This window comes from Schistocerca gregaria, chromosome 1, assembly GCF_023897955.1.
Source record: "Schistocerca gregaria isolate iqSchGreg1 chromosome 1, iqSchGreg1.2, whole genome shotgun sequence".
NCBI classification, from domain to species: domain Eukaryota; kingdom Metazoa; phylum Arthropoda; class Insecta; order Orthoptera; family Acrididae; genus Schistocerca; species Schistocerca gregaria.
In genome coordinates, this window is record NC_064920.1 from 393,186,163 (window position 1) to 393,207,987 (window position 21,825).

The following is a 21,825-nucleotide window of genomic DNA, read 5'->3' on the forward strand; positions in this document are numbered from 1 at the left end:
AGAGACAACGGAGTGTCTTCAGACAAATGCAATTGCAGAGGCAATATGTTTTGACTTCCAGCAGAACATAACTTTGCCAGACCTTCAAGTCGGTGATGCACTCTACAAAAGACTGTTGGTGCTTCATAATTTTGCAGTTACATACTTGAGAGGTGGTAAAAGTATGATGTTTACATGACCAGAGAGTGAAGCAAAAAAGGAATGAATGAAGTTCTTTTATGTTTAAATGTCGACATTAAGATATATCTTCCCAAAAATTGCAAACAGTTATTTTTATTTGCATGTGGCTGCTTTGGCCGGACTCATAATATACCCAAGATACAATATTTTTTCACTCAGATATACGTGCACAGATTTCAGAAAGTTACTTAAATGTTCCCAGAGATAGAACATTCATTCTTGCCTTGCGACGAGCACTTTGCTGTCATTGAAACAGTTAAAAGAAGAGTGCACACAATGGAGATCTATGAAGAGTTGATAGGATTGAACAATAAAAAAAATTCCATTTAGTCTAGAAACAAGTGACGTTATTGATTTTCAAACAGGATTTAAAGAATATTTCAGGTGCAGCATAATAAAAAAGTGAGAGGTTTTGTGTTACGAATCATAGACTATTTAAGTTTGATAGTCGCCATGTTATTAAAGTTATTGTTGACACAACAATGGGTGATACGATGCCACTGCACTTTCGCATCTTGAAGCCTAATATAAATCCCGTAATCCCTTATTGTAAAGCTGACAATGTGCCCATAAGAATCCAGCAAAAAAAACTTCACGATGTTAAATAGCTGTTGAAGCACTTATATCCAGATACACTGAAGTTTCTTATGTCCCTTGCTGGAACTGATGAACCACGTAATGAAGACGGAGATTATGGTGATGTCACAGAAAGACCAGCATAGTGAATCCTGGATGTAGAGTGCAGCATTAGAAATATACTTTTGTCGTAATGTTTGCTCATAAAATATTATACTTGACATAGTTTGTTCTTAAAATGTTTGGTGTAAGGATAGTCCAATTCATTATTACTAGAATTATGATTTTCGTTCTTATGTTTTGTAAGGAGGTACAATGTTCCAATGAACGTTCTTTAGCCTGGCGGAAAAAACATGTTCATTCAAAACAATTACCGGTGATTTCATAAACATCAGAAATCTGTCCATTTTTTACACCCCTCAATGACCAGGGATGAAACTTCTACAACTGACAAAGTCCGTCAATATTGACTGAACTCATATCTAATGGTGGATGTTAAATTCATTACATTTTTCGCGTTATTTTTAATAATATTTAGTTTTTTGTTTCTCCTGGTAACCTTTTGTTACAGGTGGGGGGAGGAGAGAGGTTGAAAACACGGTTTCATTTCCATTTGTGTCTGGCCAGTACGAGAACGGCCTCCATCTCCGATGACCACTGTGCTCCAGCCTTCCTTTGATACTCAGTATTCAATGAAACATGTAACTGTTTTTGTGTACAAGGTACAAAAAGCTATTCTAATGGACTTCTGAGTGTTGATAGACTAAATAAAAATGGCTAGTTGCTTCCCTGTAAGTTCCTGGGACTCAGAAGCGTCAGATCAGCAGCTTTCACACTAATTTACCATTTTCGGTGAGATTATGGGCAGTATGGTGCTAAAAAAATTATGGAGACAGCGAAGCATTTTGTTTGTCACACTTCAGCGGTTTATGAAATTTTGAGTTAAAGGCCAGAAGCCTTTGGTCAATTCCGATAATTCGTACTCAATAAATACCGCACATTATTTTATTTCAATGCCGAAAATGGGATTGTTATCTCATTACTGTTATAATAGTATTTGAGTAACAAGAAGTAACTAAAATGTAGTGGGTGGCGTTACTACTACAGTTTCTCTAGAGACAGACAGCAATTTCTGATTCCGGCTTTCGTATCAAAAAGGGGTTTGCTTTCGTTTGCGTCATCTGTAAGTTCTCCGAAGTATAAAATGCAAACAACAGTTTGGGAGCGCACTGTTTCACCAAAACAACATAAAAAAATTGTTTAAATAGCTTTATTGCAACGCATATGATTTCGGTTCATTTTGCGTAGCGTGTAATCACTGACGGCAAATTAGCAGCCGTTTTATTTCGATACCATGGTGGCTTAGAGCGATGTGTCTGCCCCATATCGCCTATGACAACATTACACTCCTGAAGTTTCTGCAGAGTATACGATATACATGTCGAGTTTTTAAAGTTTCGGTTTCCATTGGAACATTGCGGTCGCCTTAGTACCTTCAACTTTGGGTACCCTCAGACGCCACTATGGTGGTTTTCGCTTACATGAGTGTTTATTTATACTTGTATAAAATAACTCAGTCGACTGAAAACCTCACTGATTATGAAAAAAGCATTGGTATTCGTTTCTTATGTTCAAATGTGTGTGAAATCGTATGGAACTTAACTGCTAAGGCCATCAGTCCCTAAGCTTACACACTACTAAACCTAAATTATCCTAAGGACAAACACACACACCCATGCCCGAGGAAGGACTCGAAACTCCGCCGGGACCAGCCGCACAGTCCGTGACTGCAGCGCCTTAGACCGCTTCGTTTCTTAAATGTAAGGGACGGTAAAGCTGCTGAAATTCATCAGCAGCTCAGTGAAGTGTATGGAGAAAACACTATTGTCGCGGAAATGGTTGGAAAATGGTGTAGAGCATTTAAAGACGGCCACCCAAAAGTGCACGATGAGAAACAAAGTGGATGACAGTACGCCACTGCTGATGACGTCGTGCATAAATACAATAAGTAAAAATTATTTATCCATTTTACTGGCTGTTGAGCTCCGTGGCTGTGAATTTAAATGAATACTGCAAACAGCCACTTTTTTATGTATTTTTATTTACGCTGATATGCATTTCGAGTAGTCACCCATCTTTAGTTATCGTGATATGCATTTAGATCTTCAGTCAGTACATAGCTACAGTATCGACAGCAAACTGGATGTTGCAGCTGCCTTTATATTCTGCCTGTTGTTATTCCGATTCTCGCCCTTATGGTGGTGGCACAAACACTGTCTTACTTCTAGATTCGACAAAAAACGCCAGTACCCGCATGTTGCCGACTGACAGTCGGCGGATATTGGGCTGTTTTTGTGCAAAATAGGAGTACAGTGTTTGTGCCACCTTCGTAAGGGCGAGAATCGGAAGGTAACAAGCATATTAGAAAGGCAGCTGCAACATTTAGTTTACTGTCGATGTACTGACTGGAGACCCTAACATGTATTATGCTAACTGAAGATAGGTAAACGCTCGAAATGCATTCCAGCTTCAATAAACATAAACAGCAAAGTGGCCGGTTACTTAGTTATTAAAATAACAATAAATGAAGTTTAGAAGACAGTAGCTACACGTCCTCATCATTATCTCAAAAGTTTTCCTCACGTTTCAGGAAGATTTCCGTTTGAAATTACGACAGAACGCTTGCAGTATTGGATGCTGTACGCACGACTCGTTTTAAAGCTGCTGACTGAGCTGCGCAAAACCAATCGTTTTGACAAATGGTCCGTGCTGACGAAAATGGGATGCTCACTTTCTACATCTACATCTACATTTATACTCCGCAAGCCACCCGACGGTGTTTGTCGGAGGGCACTTTACGTGCCACTGTCATTACCTCCCTTTTCTGTTCCGGTCGCGTATGGTTCGCGGGAAGAACGACTGCCGGAAACCTTCCGTGCGAACTCGAATCTCTCTAATTTTACGTTCATGATCTCCGCGGGGGGTATAAGTAAGGGGAAGCAATATACATCATCCAGAAACGCACACTCTCGAAACCTGGACAGGAAGATACACCGCGATGCAGAGCGCCTCTCTTGCAGAGTCTGCCACTTGATTTTGCTAAACATTACCGTAACTTTAACTGGAATCAAACCAAAAGTCCTTGGATTGGGGCAACGGACATCCACCAATTAGTTAGAAGAAACAATATCAGCCGAAAAGCCATGTGCACTGTGTTTTCGGATACAATAAGTATTACTTGTCGACTAGGGTAATGATAATCACGCTGTTGAGCACGCCTAAACCGCACAACACACTAACGAACACGACTGTTGACTCTTTACCTCGGAGCAGCACAGCCAGTGCAACAGTTATTAAGAGATCTTAAACAAACTGTGCCACTCGATCCATAACAAAAGACGCTGCTTGCTGAGTAGAGGGATTGGTTTGTTGCACGATAACACCCGGTTCCATGTGGCTCATCACATTAAAGATCTCATTGTGTCGTGTGGTTGAGAACAATTTGGCCACCCTCCGTGTAGCACTGGCCAAGCACCTTGTTACTACCATTTGTTCTTGCACTTACGGAAGCATCTCGCCGGTCAGGACGATGGATGACGATGTCAAAACGTCAGTACAGAAATGGTAAATATGTCAAGTAGATTTAAAGGCGCATAAGGGGGGGGGGGGATCTCAGAAATGGTCATACGATTCGATAAGTGCCCTAGTATATGCACAAAATGGTGCAAATGGTTCTGAGCACTATGGGACATAACTGCTGTGGTCATCAGCCCCCTAGAACGTAGAACTACTTAAACCCAACTAACCTAAGGACATCACACACATCCATGTCCGAGGCAGGATTCGAACCTGCGACCGTAGCGGTCCCGCGGTTCCAGACTGTAGCGCCTAGAACCGCTTGGCCACCTCGGCCAGTATATGCACAACTCGTATTAAAAAGTAGATTAAAGCATAGATTTTCATGTAAATATTAAGTTGTTGTAATACTCATTTTAATTTTTTTTATTTAAAACGGTAATTACTTTCAAAGCGTGCCTTATCATTACTATTGGCACGATCTACAATGACTATGTCGCTGTTTCATAGGTTGAAAAGTAGTCACCAGTGCGATATTCACTTCCTTTCTGAGACAAACTTTCTCCCGTTCTCGCGAAACTAGGTCACCTCCCAGCCGGAAACCGTCTGCTGGTGACAACGTGCAGTCAGTACAGTTACGAGCGCCGGTATTAAAAGCACTGGGAGCGGTGGGACTCTAGAGTACAGCCAAGTGACCACCGTAGCCTGCAGACATGGCGCAAGTGTCGCTGCGGAAGTGTGCGTTGCTGATGACGCTGGCGGCGACCGTGGCGCTCGCCATCCCCACGGAGGAGAAGAAGGCGGCGGTGGAGGCGGCGAAGGCGGAGCCGGAGGCGGCGGCGGACCGGCCCCTGGTCGGCGTCCCCCTGGCCTACGACGTCTCTGGGGACCACTCGAGGAGCTTCCTCAACCCGCCCCCGTGTAAGTTCCGCAGCCCCGCTTCTGATTTCACGCAATCCTTGGGTTGGGTTGGGTTGTTTAGGGGAGGAGACCAGGCAGCGAGGTCATCGGTCTCATCGGATTAGGGAACGAAGGGGAAGGAAGTCGGCCGTGCTCTTTCAGAGGAACCAACCTGGCATTTGCCTGGAGCGATTTAGGGAAATCACGGAAAACCTAAATCAGGATGACCGGACGCGGGATTGAACCGCCGTCCTCCCGAATGCGAGTCCAGTGTGCTAGTCACTGCGCCACCTCGCCCGGTCAATATCCTTGCTGTGTTCCTGAAAATACTATCGCTGTGCTCCTTTAGCCAACTGCAGACGTAATGGAATGTAAAACTTTCATACATCTTTGGCCGTGGAACACTGAGACTGTGCCAAGGATTTCAGAGTGACTGCAACCAGTTGCCTTGCTTGATGGTGAAACTTTAATTTTCCAGTTACCAGTTTCAAGTCGCCAAGCTATTGATCATCGAATGGTCCTGTTGTCAGCAGTAGTTCATAGCGCACGCTGTTTAAAAAAGAATTAACAGATTTAAAACCTAAGTATTTCTTTTTAAAAACATACTACAAACGTGGGGTTAACGGCATAATACTCACAAAATTTTGAAGTTCTAGCTAGTCCGCCCGCTACCTACGCTACTGGCGTCACTCTATCCTTGGGTTGGGCTGGGTTGTTTAGGGGAGGAGACCAGACTGCGAGATCATCGGTCTCATCGGATTAGGGAAGGAAGGGGAAGGAAGTCAGCCGTGCTCTTTCAGAGGAACCATCCCGGCATTTGCCTGGAGCGATTTAGGGAAATCACGGTAAACCTAAATCAGGACTACCGGACGCAGGATTGAACCGCCGTCCTCCCGAATGGGTTCCAGTGTGCTAGTCACTGCGCCACCTCGCCCGGTCAATATCCTTGCTGTGTTCCTGAAAATACTATCGCTGTGCTCCTTTAGCCAACTGCAGACGTAATGGAATGTAAAACTTTCATACATCTTTGGCCGTGGAACACTGAGACTGTGCCAAGGATTTCAGAGTGACTGCAACCAGTTGCCTTGCTTGATGGTGAAACTTTAATTTTCCAGTTACCAGTTTCAAGTCGCCAAGCTATTGCTCATCGAATGGTCCTGTTGTCAGCAGTAGTTCATAGCGCACGCTGTTTAAAAAAGAATTAACAGATTTAAAACCTAAGTATTTCTTTTTAAAAACATACTACAAACGTGGGGTTAACGGCATAATACTCACAAAATTTTGAAGTTCTAGCTAGTCCGCCCGCTACCTACGCTACTGGCGTCACTCTATCCTTGGGTTGGGCTGGGTTGTTTAGGGGAGGAGACCAGACTGCGAGATCATCGGTCTCATCGGATTAGGGAAGGAAGGGGAAGGAAGTCAGCCGTGCTCTTTCAGAGGAACCATCCCGGCATTTGCCTGGAGCGATTTAGGGAAATCACGGTAAACCTAAATCAGGACTACCGGACGCAGGATTGAACCGCCGTCCTCCCGAATGGGTTCCAGTGTGCTAGTCACTGCGCCACCTCGCCCGGTCAATATCCTTGCTGTGTTCCTGAAAATACTGTCTCTGTACTCCTTTAGCCAACTGCAGACGTAATGGGATGTAAAACTTTCATCCATTTTTGGCCGTGGAATACTGAGACTGTGCCAAGGATTTCAGAGTGATTGCAACCAGTTGCCTTGCGTAATGCTAGAACTTTTGTTTTCCAATTAGAAGTTGGAATGGTCCAGTTTTCAAAAATGGCTCTGAGCACTATGGGACTTAACATCTGTGGTCATCAGTCCCCTAGAACTTAGAACTACTTAAACCTAACTAACCTAAGGACATCACACGCATCCATGTCCGAGGCAGGATTCGAACCTGCGACCGTAGCAGTCACGCGGTTCCGGACTGAGCGCCTTAATCGCGAGACCACCGCGGCCGGCGGTCCAGTTTTCAGCAGGTTCTTAGTGCAGGGTGTTTAAAAAATATGATAAAATTTAAAACCTACGTATTTCTTTATAAAAACGTACTACAAACATGGGACTAACGGCAAAATACTCACAAAATTTTGAAGTTATAGCTAGTCTATTACAAATGCTCTGTGTCTTCACCACCAGCAACACGAACAACATCTAGACAGTAGCTAAATTCCTCATAAACTTCACACAGTTATCTGCTTTTTCAGAAGTTAAGGCGGCTGTTATTCTGTTCTTGACTTTTTCTGTGTCACGAGGTAAATGGGAGTTGAACACACTTTTCTTCACATATCCCCACAAGAAAAAATGGCATGGGATCGTGACTGGCAACCTTGGAGGCCAAGAACGCGAGGCAACGTCTCGGGGTCACGTGCGCCCATCCAGTGGAGCAGAATCCGCTTTTTCCACAACTTTAACAGGACTCCAAAGATTTCATTTTCCAACAGCATGGACATTCGCATAACAACGTACGACAGTTTCTCAATGACATTCTGCTTCGACGCATTATTGTTTAACGCTTCGAAACTGTGCTTAATTTTCCTATGTAGGCTGTCAAACTTCTACCAAACTTTTTTTCAGTTTCATTACATGTTCTGCTGTACCAAAGTTAGCTTCATTTGTTTGCATTTTTTCTTATGATTTTATTCCTGAGCGGCTTATATTTCTGTCTTTCTTTTATATGTAGCTACTTTTTCCTCCATTAAGGAAGTTCTTTAGTTAGCCTTATCCCTCATCTCTACCTCTTTTGTGCCAGTAGTAATTTCACAGCTTTCATAATTTACTTTCGTTTCTGATTAGTTTGTCTACTTTGAAACTGGCAAGGCTTATCGCGTTGCTTCCTGCTTTTTAATTCTATAAATTCATCTTTCTTTCGGTTAATTTGTCAGTGTCCACTTCTGGTATGTTATCTCTTTTTTTATATTGCTGTATGTTCAACATAAGCTAGACTACAATTCGAGTGCGTATGCGTATCTGCTAATGCTCTGTAGTCTTTCACATGATGTAGCTATCACTGATTCATACGCTTTCTTCTTCGCTGTCTTTGTGTCTTTTCGGAGAGTTCTTTCCCTCGTGTAACTCGAGAATTTAGCTTTCTGTATAAGTGGGTATTATTTATTTATTTGTGCTACACACTCATACGTCTTTCATCTACCTTCTGTGCTTCGGCATTCCAGTCTTCCTCCATTGATTTACTTTTCCTTTCATATAAAAAACTGAACTCCGCTCGAACAGGTCATCAGGGCCCAACGGTACCCTCCGGCCGCCGTGTTATCCTCAGCCCACAGGCGATACCAGATGCGGATATGGAGGGGCATGTGGTCAGCATACTGCTCTCCCAGCCGTATCTCAGTTTCCCAGACAGGAGCCGCTACTTCTCAATCAAGTAGCTCCTCAGTTTGCCTCACAAGGGTTGAGTGCACCCCGCTTGCCAACAGCTCTCGCCAGACCGGATGGTCACCCATCCAAGTGCTAGTCCATGCCAACAGCGCTTAACCTCGGTGATCTGACGAGAACCTCTGATACTACTGCGGCAAGGCCGTTGGCTTTTCCCTTTCATATTATTGGATTATTTCTCATATCACTCGTAAATTTGGTTTCATAACTAGTCGTTGACGGTTCAAGATGGTTTTTTTTCGTTTCATCTGCTATGACAGTGATTTCGTCGCTGTGTTGTTCACACTAAATCACTCTTCTACAGGAACTTGAAGCTCAAAGCAATTAGAAATTTCATTACAATATTCATTCGAACTGTGTTTATTGTTCTGGAGTCGTCTAACAATTAGTAATCTTTCTTTTATCCAGGTAAACATATTCCACACTTAACTATGTGCTATTATCACATGTCCCTATTCTCGATTTCCATGTGCTCCGTTCACCGATTAGTAGAATTTCACATTTATTCGTGCATCTTCTGGAAACGTTATTCGTAGGCGGAAGAGCAGGAGAATATGTTGAGAGAGCCATACACTAGCGAAAGCTCGTCCAAGGAAACTAGTTATATTGACAATTAGTTATTTACTTATACCGTACCAATTTTCATAAACAATGCTCATGCCCAGATAGCGTACGTGAAAATAATCTTTAATATATGATACTTCGCAATTTAATCTTCTGCGTCATAAATTCTAGACGTTCCAAACAGAGTACAAGAAACCATTTTTATCGTGAAACTTCCTGGCAGATTAAAACTGTGTGCCTGACCGAGACTCGAACTCGGAACCTTTGCCTTTCGCGGGTAAGTGCTCTACCATCTGAGCTACCGAAGCACGACTCAGGCCCCGTCCTCACAGCTTTACTTCTGCCAGTGCCTCGTCTCCTACCTTCCAAATTTTTTTAACGTGAATGTTTAGTTTAAATATTTTAACCAGTAAATCGGAGGCAGTCATCCATTTTGCTTCTGTCCTCGTCTCTTTTCCAGTACCAATACGGCAGTACGATACAGAACTAGAATTTATATGGTTCCGTCCAGATGAGTGATTAGAGAAAGCACGCTACATACGCAGTGGTACCATTCTATACGATTAAGCAAAATAATATTATAGGGTCAGTTTAAACAACAACATCGATATGTAATATTTTTAATGTGATACATTATTGATGTATGTCATGTCTAGCCGTATTCGGTACTGTTCAATAACTTTCCAAGTTGCACATCGTCAAATAGGTGTGTATCTGAGCAGAAGGTCCTTTTCCACCCACACCGTAGAACTAAATTTGAAACAATCGAAAATAACACATTGCTCTGCCTGTTCACTTCACTAAAGTATAACGACTAAGTAATACTGTCTTCGTTAATATGAGATGACGATGCTCACACCAGATGCTTTACGAAAATACGCGAATAAGAAGAATTAAGTTTTTCTCTCTGAACATACTCTTAGAAGTTCTAAATCTCATAATATTGTTCGTATTTTCTTCCTATTGTTTCTTTAAAACTTTGACAGGTACAATAACTACTGCACTGCTGTGTTGCCTTTCTGTAAGATTCATTGCTGTTCCAAACTGTTCACTGTCATTTACTACCACAATGAAATTTTTTTAGTGCTCGATATTTCACGAGCTACAGTAATACTCCAGCATGAAAGGAGCTTCTCAACTGCTCGTAGCCGTGTGCTAAATTCATAAAGTGATATCATTGGAATTATCAAACGAAGATATTAAACATCGAGCACTTTTACGTCATATTTCGGAATTTTTTGTGTTTATTAATTTGGATTAAACGACCCGTTTTGCTGAGATCAGCTTTCCACAGTTGATTTTTTTAATAAAAGATCTGAAAAAACTGGATTTGTACTTGGTGTATGAAAGTAAACCAAACTTTTTATAAAATATTGCAAAATGTGTACTGCGATGGATATCTTGTCAATTAGCAGAGTATCTAAGTTGTTTCTTAAATTCAGTGGACTTCAAAATTTATGGAACGTCAAAAATGTCTCTTCATTTACAAACTGTTGGTGTGAAAACAACAGGTGAAAATCACCAAAACTCCATTCACTTTAAACCCCAGGTTAGCATCGTATAATACATTCCACTGGAGAAATACTGACGAAAATTAGATGTCAACGGATTCATTTTATTCTACAGTAAATGTGCGCATCCGCTGGCCTATATACGGTCGATAATATGCAGTTACATGTCGCGCAAACGGTGTTAAGGGATTTGAAGCAACGATCATCAGTCAGAAAACTTTTTCAATTATTGTTATTGGTTTTCGAGACGTGCCCATACAGCCATCTCAACAGTGGAATGTCAATTATAACGATACGAACGTTAGGACAACACAAAGACCAGTCCCCGAGCGGAGAAAGTCTCCGATGCGAGCGGGAACCGAAACCGAGCTCCTTTGGCCAGCAACCCGCGGCGCTGACGGTGCAGCTACAGAGGTGGACAAAATCAGAAACCAGGGAATATCCTATCATCACATAAGTACCTGACACGTTAATTGTTAATGCCAAGAGAAAGTTAATTACAGATTGTGCAGTACACAGAACGGAAACATTATTTGATTTGTGATTTACGAATTTACTTCTGCTATGATTTGACATACATTTCTCAGGGTCTGCACTCTTAGTGATGTACTTAACGACTTCACCTCAAATATCCTTTCGTGCACTAACGACACCGGCATAAATTTTTCTTTCAAGCAGTTATCCATAATACGAAATAGTGACCAGTGTATTTTGGTAACCGTATTAATCACATGACTTTCTTCCTAGAAAATAGCAGTTATAAAGGGTACAAATTCGGTTTCAAGAATGTCGTTGACCTGGCAAAGTATGAGTAAATGTTTTTAAAAAAATTGGATACTCTGTTTTTTTAGAGGTAGAGTTAATGACGCACTGCTGCAAGTGTATGACTTTGTCTACTATAAAATACTTCGAAATGCCTTCGGAGGATTAGAATGAAGAGCACTAGGTTCGATGCATGAGTATATCAGATTTATTGAAAAATATGCCAAAGTTCCTTTACATTATGTTGTACATAAAATACATAAACCGCCGAATCGTGATTTATTGGTAAATAACTTAGGTCTGTAACGATTTTTACTACTGAATAAGTACAGTCATGGTACTGCTTTACAGAGAATGTCACCAAAGTGCTAACAGAGCATCAGAATCGAATCTAGGACAGTTTTACGTGCAGACGCAACCCATTTCACACCACTTCCATCAATATCGGCGTTAGTCTTCAAGGAAACGGAAGTTTTGCCTTGAGAAAGTGTAGTCAGAGTAGTATTGTTGTCAACGAAACAGCAAAGCAGCGTTTCTTGCAAGCTCTGCAATAAACCCGGACGCCCGCCGCCGTACGTGATTAACCCGCACTAATCCGCTTGAAACTTTCACACTGGACGGCGAGATCACTGAAGCCAGCCCTAAATCATCGTGCAGACAGCAGCAGTAATTCGCTACATTTCGGACAATTCTTAACCTGAGTGTAATTTTTGTTCAGTAGAAAATAGTGGCAGCAACAAAGAGCTATTTTCCGTTTTACAAATTTTCAACCCACAGGTATTCGTAGTAAGACTTGCTTCTAATTACTGGTTGACTGCAACCATTGTGCCCAGCAGTTTAGGAACAAAGATTTATGGAACTGCTGCCTAAAAAAGCACCTGCTTGAACTATTTTAATCTTCTGATTTCAAAAGTGTTCTACTTCAATAATTGCACTCAACTGCTTTATTATTTAAACACAAATAACACTCTAGGGAGTTACCATTTATGGTTCATTCTACACCGTACCATGGTCAGTGCGTCAAAAATAGTGAGGCAACCTAAATGTAGCTGTAGATATATTAGTGATGCTCCTTAGACTAGTACGGAGATATTTCCACTCTTTGAGTGACGTGAGGCCTAGGAGATGCGGTTGGTGAGAAGTGCTACTTCAAAGCTAAAATACGAGGTGCATTCAAAGCTAAAATACGAGGTGCATTCAAGTTCTAAGACGGGTCAAAACAAGCAATATATATGTATATAACAGACCGTTTCTGAGAAAACGACAGTCAAAGTTTTCAAGGTACTTTATGTGCCTTTTAGCGAATAAACAGTTCATCCGAAGCTACGACACAGGAGTCTGTGTCGCGGCTACACACTTCGAAACCCTATTATTAGTTTTATTTTTGTTTTCGATCTATCTAACTCTGCCCGTAGAAGATTACTGCACGAATGTTTTACAATGTTTTTTGAAATAACGTTGTCCTTATTCGTCTGCTCACTTTAGTTCTGGTGAATGAATTTAAAAAATGAATGATAAAATTATTTGAAATTGTTGTAGGTGAAATTTCTTTAGTATTTCTTGATTCAAAATCAATTGCAAGCGCCAGTTGTCGAGAATTGATCCTTTATGCGTGTTTTGCAGCGAAATTATTACCATTGCTGAAATCTTCACCAGTGTTAGCGACGTTTCTTTCCCGAGTGAGAGTCAAACGAAGAAATGTCGCTGTGGCAAACCTGCGTTCGTGCGATGCTCGTGGGTTCGGAATTTCCGTATTGAATGTTTATACGATCAGTATCAACCAAGGGGATAGACTAAATCATCCTGAAAAATAAACACAAGAACAAAAAAATTATATCAGAATGAAATATAAGAATATGAGTGTCTATGGATGACCTGAGACATGTGTTCGTTTGAGCCGGCTGCTGTGACCGAGCGGTTCTAGGCGTTTCTGTCTGAAATTGCGCGACCTCTACGGCCGCAGGTTCGAGTCCTGCCTCAGGCATGGATGTGTGTGATGTCCTTAGGTTACTTAGGTTTAAGTAGTTCTAAGTTCTAGGGGACAGATGACATCAGATGTTAAGTCCCATAGTGCTTAGAGCCATTTGAACCATTTATGTGTTCGCTTGTTTTGACTCCTCTTCCACCAAGCAAAGTTTGTGGGAAATCGAGTTATGGCACTCGTTAGCCCTCTTGGATCAGCCACGCACTTGCAGTGTTCTTGTACTATTGGTGATGGTCTGGCAACCGTGAAATTACTGCTCTTACGCTAATAGACTATATATAATTTTGGACTTATTTTAAATTAAAGAAGTTAAAATATGTGATGTCCGTTCACTTGATTATGCGGATGGTACGGTTCAAATGGCTATGAGAACTATGGGACTTAACATCTCAGGTCATCAGTCCCCTAGAACTTAGAACTACTTAAACCTAACTAACCTAAGGACATCACACACATCCATGCCCGAGGCATGATTCGAACCTGCGACCGTAGCGGTCTCGCGGTGCTAGACTGAGAGGATGGTATGATGGAGCCTACTAACAACTACAGCCAGAGATTAGGAAGTGAAAACTATTTTAATCAATTGCACCCAAGGTCCTCCGATCTTTGTCCGTTCCCTACATTTTACATCCGCTACAACCCCCTAAGGAACCAACGATGTTATTCGATATCTTAAGATATGATCTATTATCCTATCTCTTCTTTTCTCAATGTTTTTCACATGTTTCTCTGCTCGCGGATTCTTCAGAGTACTTTCTCTTTTGTTATCTTATCAGTTCACCTGACTTCCGACATCCTGCTGAAGCACATTTTAGTCTCTTCGATTCTCTTCCTCTCCGGTTTTCCCACATTCCATGTTACACTTCGATGCAATGCTGCCCCCCAAATGTACACTCCCAGAAATTCCTTCCTTTAATCATATTTGATATTTGCAGACTTCTTCGGCAAGGAATTCTCTCTTTACCTGTGCTCGTCTGTCTTTCATATCCTCCTTGCTTCGTCCGCCATATGTTATTTTCCTTCCGAAGTAGCAGAATTCCCTCACATAGTTTACTTCGAAGTCCCGAAACGTTGATCTTAAGTTTCTAGTTGTTCCCATTTCTCTTCATTGCTTTCGTCTATCTTCGGTTTATTCTCAGTCCATTGTGTTTGTCCATAAGACTGTCCATTCCATCGGACAGGTGCTGCAGTTCTTCCACTTTTTGACAGAGTTTAGCAATGACATCGCGAATCTCATCATTGACATCATTTCATCCTGAATTTTTATTCCAACTCCTGTACCTTTCTTTTATTTCTTCGGTGTATAGACTGAACAACTGTGGCTAAAAACTATAACCCTGTTTACACATTTTCTAAACCGAGCACTTCATTCCTTGTCTGCCGTGCATCTTCCCCCCCCCCCCCCCCCCCCCCGTCTCCGACCCCCTCTTGATTCTTGTACATATAGTACACATTACTATCCTTCGCTGTACGTTGTACCTATTTTCTCACAATTTCGAATATCTTGCACCATTTTGTGTTGTGTATAACTTCGTACACAACGGTAATGAGAGGTGGGCTACAGAGTGGTGTGGCAACTTTCGTCATAGGAAAGCTGGACTGGAGCAGAAATGATTAGCGAACACATTAACACAATATACAGAAGAATCACTAAACTTACATTTTTCCAAGAGAATTACTCAATACAAATAACGCAACTAGAATTAAGAGCCCAGTTCGTAATGTTCATAACGAACAGACTTTCTGCCCCACAACATGAAGTAAGGCGTCGACTAGGCAATGTCTGGTTAGCAACAGGTACTGAAGTGGCTCCGAGCACTAGTGGGGCGGCGTCGCTGCCGCCGCCGTCGTATACTGCGGCGGCGATGGGCGTTCGGAAGCACGGAGTCGCTAGAGGCGTGACTCAACAGACATGCGCTATTGGATCCGCCAGATCCAGCTTGACCACTATGATCCTCAAACGCAAACTTCCAGTTGCGTTGCTACGACGCCCCTGGGTGGTATCGGGAGGTGATACTACACTTTACATTATCGAATGCTTCTCTAGGTAGACAAATACTATCAATGTGCCTCGATTTTTGCCAAGTCTTCCTTCCATTATCAATCACAACATGAGAACTGCCTTGTGGGCCAAACTTATCGTCATCTAACGCAAACTTCAACTTCATTTGTGGGCCCTCACAGGCCTATTGGTACCGTCCGACCGCCGTATCATCCTCCGTCAAATCCATCAATGGGTGCGGTACAGAGTTTTCGTGAACTAGAGCTATTACCAGCAGTTCAATTAGTTCCTCAGCTGGCATCACAAAGCAGAGTGCACCCCATTCCAGTCTTTGCACCAAGAAAAATACCTGAGATACTAGTAATAGAACCCAGGTCGCCTGCATTGCAGTCAGCCACGCTGACCACTGCTTCAGAGGATGGATCGTCATCTAACACTTCCACAATTTTTTCCATTCTTCTTGTCAGCAAGTTTGGGGCATGAGGGGTTAAGCTGATTGTGTGATACTCCTCGTACTTATCTACTCTTAGGTTGGACAGGGTAGGTTGTCGTTGCAGGAATTGTTGATTTCAGGGACGTGTTGAAGGCATGGGAGAGGAAGGCGACTAATATTGCGCTGGGAAAAGACATGGAGTGTTTGGATATGGAGGGAAGGCGGACGTGATTTTTCAGTGCGTATGTGCACGTAGACGTCCATTTCCATAGCTGAGTGGTAGCACGGCTGACTGCCATTCGGGGTCCAGGGATAGACTCTTGGAACTGCCAGGGATATTTCCTCGGTGGGAGCATTGCTCCGGGTTGCACCCAATATCGTGTGGCCACTGACGAGCTACTCGACCGATTAGTTGTCAAACTGAAGAAACCCCACAAAGACCAGAAGAGCGGAGTGCTGACCACATGTCCCTCCATACTGCATCCACTGCGGCTATTAGCTGAGGATGAGAAGGCGGTCGGTCAGAGCCAACTGGTCTACCAAGGCTAGAAGGAAGAACTTACCCTTATTTATTTTCATTTCATACCCCTCGCCCCGTAGCAGCGGAGGTTGGGTTGTCAGCGTTACAATATTCCATTCTTCAGCCAAACGTATTTATAAAAATTTATGTGGACAGTTAGAACAAAATACGCGGTTGCTTTTCTGCTTTAAATTAAATGTCAAAGATAGAGGTTGGATAAGGAAAATATAAACAGTTTAAAAACACATCGCAGTAAGCTTAAATTCTTCTAATAAAAAACGCTGAAGCATTGAATTTAATTTGAAAACTGAAGGACCAGCACAGGATGAGAACTATTGTCAGCCAAGAGAGTATGTTCCATAGGATTGAGAGGTAAGAGTGAAAAAAATAGGAGTGATAGGTAGTAAAATTATGGAGATGGTAGGTAGGAACTGAGGTCGATAATGGGAAATACAGTCGGTGGGAAAGACGGAGGGTGAGGAGCAGTGTGGTGTGTAGGTATGGTAGTGACTACAAGAGGAAAGCATGGGAATGGACGGAGAACGATGTGGAGTGGGGTAGGTGGAGGAAGACTTAAAGTTGATAGGAGGAATAAATGTAGAGGCAGATGTCATTGTCTGGGAGAAGGAGTTGGTTAAAGTTGCGTTGGGATAGGGTATGGTGTGTTTGTAGGTGTTAGGGTGGAGGTATTGTGTTTGTGATGATGCTGCAGCAGACCACGGTTGGTGATCAGAGGGGAGTCAACGGGGTTATTGGAATCTAGTCTGCGCATAGTATAGAAAGTACGGAGGCCTTCGATGTGGGTGTGAAGGGTGAACTTCACCTTTTTACATCCCGTGTGTATAGATTAACGCAGTTGTTCGTCTACAGCGAGAACAACAATGTGGACGCATCTGACGGTGCACGTTTGCTGTTCGCAGGCCACGAGGGACTGTGCCCGTTCATCAAGAAGGTGATTCCGGACGCTTACTACAAGGACCACGACGGCCACGACGACGAGCACGACCACCCGGCGCCGTCGCTGTGCGGCAACATGTGCGACAACGACCTCGTGTGCCCCATCGGCCAGCGCTGCTGCGCCACCAACTGCGGCTACGTCTGCCACCCCGTGGTCGCCGTCGCGCCGCCCGCCATGCAGAGCGGCTAACCTCTCAACTAAAACGAGTCCTCTCAGAGGGTCTACTCATCATCCGTAGTGGCCGCAACCACGTGGATAACCTTCCGCTGCTTACACCGAAGACTATAATGCGTGGAAGCCTACGATCATTACTTCGGTACTCGTGTTCAGTACCGTTCCTGTGTGTGACTTCCCATTCCACGTTACTGACTGTAACAAAAACCTGAACACGCACATTTCCTACGTAATGGGAGTTAGTGATTCTTCCTCTTCTTCTGTGGCTGCAGTTCTCCTTGCGTTCACCATTTTACATCCTCCCGATTCATTAGGATCAGATTTGTTTGGGATGGTGAATGTTAAGTGCCTGCAAATATCTTGGTGTAATATTTATTGCAATTTTATTTATTTTACTGTATCACTTTCATCGGAAACAGGAATAAAATCAACATGACACTCAAACTGTCAATACTGTGTTCATCATTCTTTTAACGAATCGTATTTAATTATTTCACCAACAATGTTTTAAAATTGTTGACAAATCTCACTTTTGTAACAGTAAATCAATGATAAACACAAAGTATCTGTAAATCTCCCAAGTGTTTCAGTTCTATTATTTAATATCTCTGTACTCTGTTTTTGTTGGTTACTCTTCCTATTCCCTTTCGCCTTTAAATTTAATATAGCAACATTTTACTGTGTTTAAGAGACAGACGTGATAATTCGGATATTGCTGCACTCCATGCCGAATCTGTTGTAGCTTACTGGAACTAAATAATGTTGGCTACACCAAACTTTTCATGTAGCACTTCTTTTCAAAATGAGATTTTCACTCTGTAGCGGAATGTGCGCTGATATGAAACTTACTAACAGATTAAAACTGTGTGCCGGACCGAGACTCGAACTCCGAAACTTTGCCTTTCGCGGGCAAGTGCTCTACCATCTGAGCTACCCGAGTACGACTCACGCCGCCTCCTCACAGCTTTACTTCTGTCAGTACCTCGTCTCCTACATTCCAAACTTTACAGAAGCTCTCCTGCGAACCTTGCAGGGCTAGCACTCCTGAAAGAAAGGATATTGGGGAGACATGGCCTAGCTACAGCCTGGAGGGAAGTTTCCAGGTAAAGGTCCCTAGTTCGAGTCTCGGTCCAGCACACAGTTTTAATCTGCCAGGAAGTTTCATATCAGCGTACACTCCGCAGCAAATTGAAAATCTCATTCTGGAAACATCCCTCAGGCTGTGGCTAAGCCATGTCTCCACAATATCCTTTCTTTCAGGAGTGCTAGTCCTGCAAGATTCGCGCAGGAGTGCTTCTGTAGAGTTTGGAAGGTAGGAGATGGTAGAGCACATGCCCGCGAAAGGCCAAGGTCCCGAGTTCGAGTCTCGGTGCGGCACAAAGTTTTAATCTACCCGGAAGTTTCTTTTATCAAGTTTCTACAGCTATATAGTTTTTTATCTTATGACGCATAGCAGAAGCACATGTACAAATACGATAACAAACAAAAATACAGCTGTGGAACAGATACGGGGTGAACCAGAACTCCGCAGACAAACTTTCGGGCGCTGTTCAAGGATACCTTCTAAGTACTGGGCATCCATAATTAAAATACCAGTTTCAGAACGCTGTAGAAAGAAAACCACTGTTCGGAATTACATCAAATGTGAACAACATATTATTGACGCATGGGGAAACGTAATGAAACAAAAAAAAAATTAACGAAAATTTGACCACTAGATCTCGCTGTAAGTGTGAGAGTATGCACACAAACAAACGCGAGGCACACAGCCTTCCCTCAGTTTACGTCCGAGATGCCCAACATGGCTGTTTCCATGAAGGATCGCACGCTGCTGGTAAAGCTCTTCTACAAGGACGGTGACTGTGCACCAGTAGCCGTGCAGAAATTTTGGCACTCAAGGGTATTCCGGACGCTCAAGCGTATGAAAAGGGCATTGGTCTGATTTCCACTAACGGTCTGGAGAAAATGAATACAAGTTTCGAATAGATGGGTTCTCTTGAAGTGTAATTTGGCAGAGGGAGGACAGCTGTTGATCCAACGTCTGTCGAAGATGAGTCCACAGCATTCCAGTAGCGATCGAGCGGTGGTGTGCAAAAATGCAGTCCACGGGGATTTGGGGAACGTTGGACATCCCTCCAAGAACTGTGCATAAAATCCTACGCAACATCCTGCCCCTCTATCCATACAAAATCACCTATGCTCAGGAGTACCAGCAAGACAAACGTTCGCTCTTGGATTTCTTGCTCGCATAGGACAATTAATGGCCCTGAAAACTTCTGTGGGCAGACGTAGCCCACTTCCATCTTCGAGGGTACGTCAGTATACAGAACTGCGGCATATGGGCTACAGGAAATCCGCATGGACATCGAATGGTGCCATTTCATTCTGCAAAAGTGCCTTTGCGGTGCGGGTTGCCGGCATCGTTTATCGTAGGACCGTATTTTGCCGAGGAAATGACCCTGCGGGTCCTGTTACCTGTACAGTCAGTGGTAAACGCTATGAGAGTCTTTTGCACTCCAACGTCATTTCAATCTCTCAACAGCGTAATTGTGCTGGTAGGATCATTTTTATGCGGTATGGCGCTCCTCCGTACAGCCAGTGAAGAGGCTGCTGCAGAGGCATTTCGTAAATCCGTATGACTTCTGTCTGTAGCGTTATCTCGAAAAAGTTGTGTTCAGCGCTCCAGTTACGGAAGTAGCTGAACCGAAGGCACACATCCTTATCCCCGAGACCTTCCAGTCTGTTGTCGCACAAAACGGTGGACACTATGTTGAAAATTTCTTGCTGCAGTCTCACGACAATTAGAAACTGATTTCATTTTGCTTTTTAAGCGGTTTTGGCCCAGGACAACTAAAAACCGAAGTCATTACGCTTTTTGTACGTTTTTGTCTTTGAGGTAATTAAAAACCAATTTTTCCCATCCCATTTGGTACTACCTTGCCGTGATGGATGGTCTTACCTAACTAACAGTATCACAAATACTGACTGCCGAACTTGTGTAGTCACGCTTATTGGACAGTACTGATAATGTAATGATCAGCTCAAACAACAGGCATCGTATTGACATTCATCTGTCATTTGTAGCCGACCCTTACAGCGCCCTCTGTTGGTTAAATTATCGTTAAATTATTATTATTATTATTATTTACATGATGTTTCCATCTTCGTCAATAATATGCTCTTCAGATCTGACGTCATTCGGAGCAATGGTTCTCTTTCTACCTTTGGAACTGGAACTTTAGTTATGGACACCAAGTATTTCGGTAAATGGAATCAGCCGTCTTGAGCGGCTCGTTTTAGACTAAAACAATGATTATGATTTATTAGGTTCGTTACCGTAGTCACCCTTGTTTCCGTGACAATGCCTTCACGATAGTAATAAGCCTGTAACATGCAATAACCAAAACCTACAGTACGGACCACAGAGTAATGCAACAATCCTGACACGAAACATGTACACTTTTATCACAATAAGTTCCGTCTGTTCTGTCAATGTGCAATACAGAATGCAACGAATGCAGAGAACTGTTACCTTACAGAAATAATTCGGAACTCCAATGACCATGATACCGACCGACTGGAGGCGACACACCGTCCACTGCCTTGCGCACTCAAGAATTCCAAGAATTTTAGCGTACTAAGCGGCTATGACAAACCTGGCAACTAGGTCCGTGTGAGTAACGACGAATTCTCGTAAACTAGGCTCATCATACAACTCTAGAAGAAGAAGTCCATTGTCCTTGTGTCTGGTGTCCGAACTGAGCAAGGAACAGGACCCTCGCTACCGACCAATGCATTTTTGTCCAAATGAAATGCAATCACAGTGTAACGAGCCAACGAAAAGCACTTTTTACATAAAAATACTCAGAAGGTGTCCCTGAACATCCTCTTAAAATTTGTCAGTGGAGCCCCGATTCGCCGTGTATAAGAGAACAATAAAGGACGCAACGTGTAGACAAAGCCCGAGACGGTGCAACCTGGGCAACGTTCTTCAGCAATACAAGGGAAAATAGTCTGCAGAAACGGCGACCGAACCAAATTAGCGATCTCTCAGGGTCTTCACCAGTAGCAGCAAAACTTTTTCACTAGTTACAAAATATTCATAATTACACTCCTGGAAATTGAAATAAGAACACCGTGAATTCATTGTCCCAGGAAGGGGAAACTTTATTGACACATTCCTGGGGTCAGATACATCACATGATCACACTGACAGAACCACAGGCACATAGACACTGGCAACAGAGCATGCACAATGTCGGCACTAGTACAGTGTATATCCACCTTTC

General features: G+C 42.9%; 1 protein-coding gene across 1 annotated transcript; it reads left to right on the forward strand.

Moving 5' to 3' along the window:
- The first annotated feature begins 5,016 nt into the window (after nucleotides 1-5,016).
- LOC126348855 (uncharacterized) lies at nucleotides 5,017-17,987 on the forward strand. The gene is made up of 2 exons (XM_050002389.1): nucleotides 5,017-5,253; nucleotides 17,325-17,987. Exons 1-2 carry the CDS (start codon nucleotides 5,046-5,048, stop codon nucleotides 17,549-17,551), a joined length of 435 nt encoding a protein of 144 aa, XP_049858346.1. The 5' UTR covers nucleotides 5,017-5,045; the 3' UTR covers nucleotides 17,552-17,987.
- Nucleotides 17,988-21,825: the final 3,838 nt, after the last annotated feature.

Coding starts and splice junctions, on each gene's coding strand:
- LOC126348855 (XM_050002389.1), top strand. CDS start 5,046: ATGGCGCAAGTGTCGCTGCGGAAGTGTGCGTTGCTGATGACGCTGGCG. Junction 5,254..17,324: donor CTTCCTCAACCCGCCCCCGT/GTAAGTTCCGCA, acceptor TGCTGTTCGCAG/GCCACGAGGGACTGTGCCCG.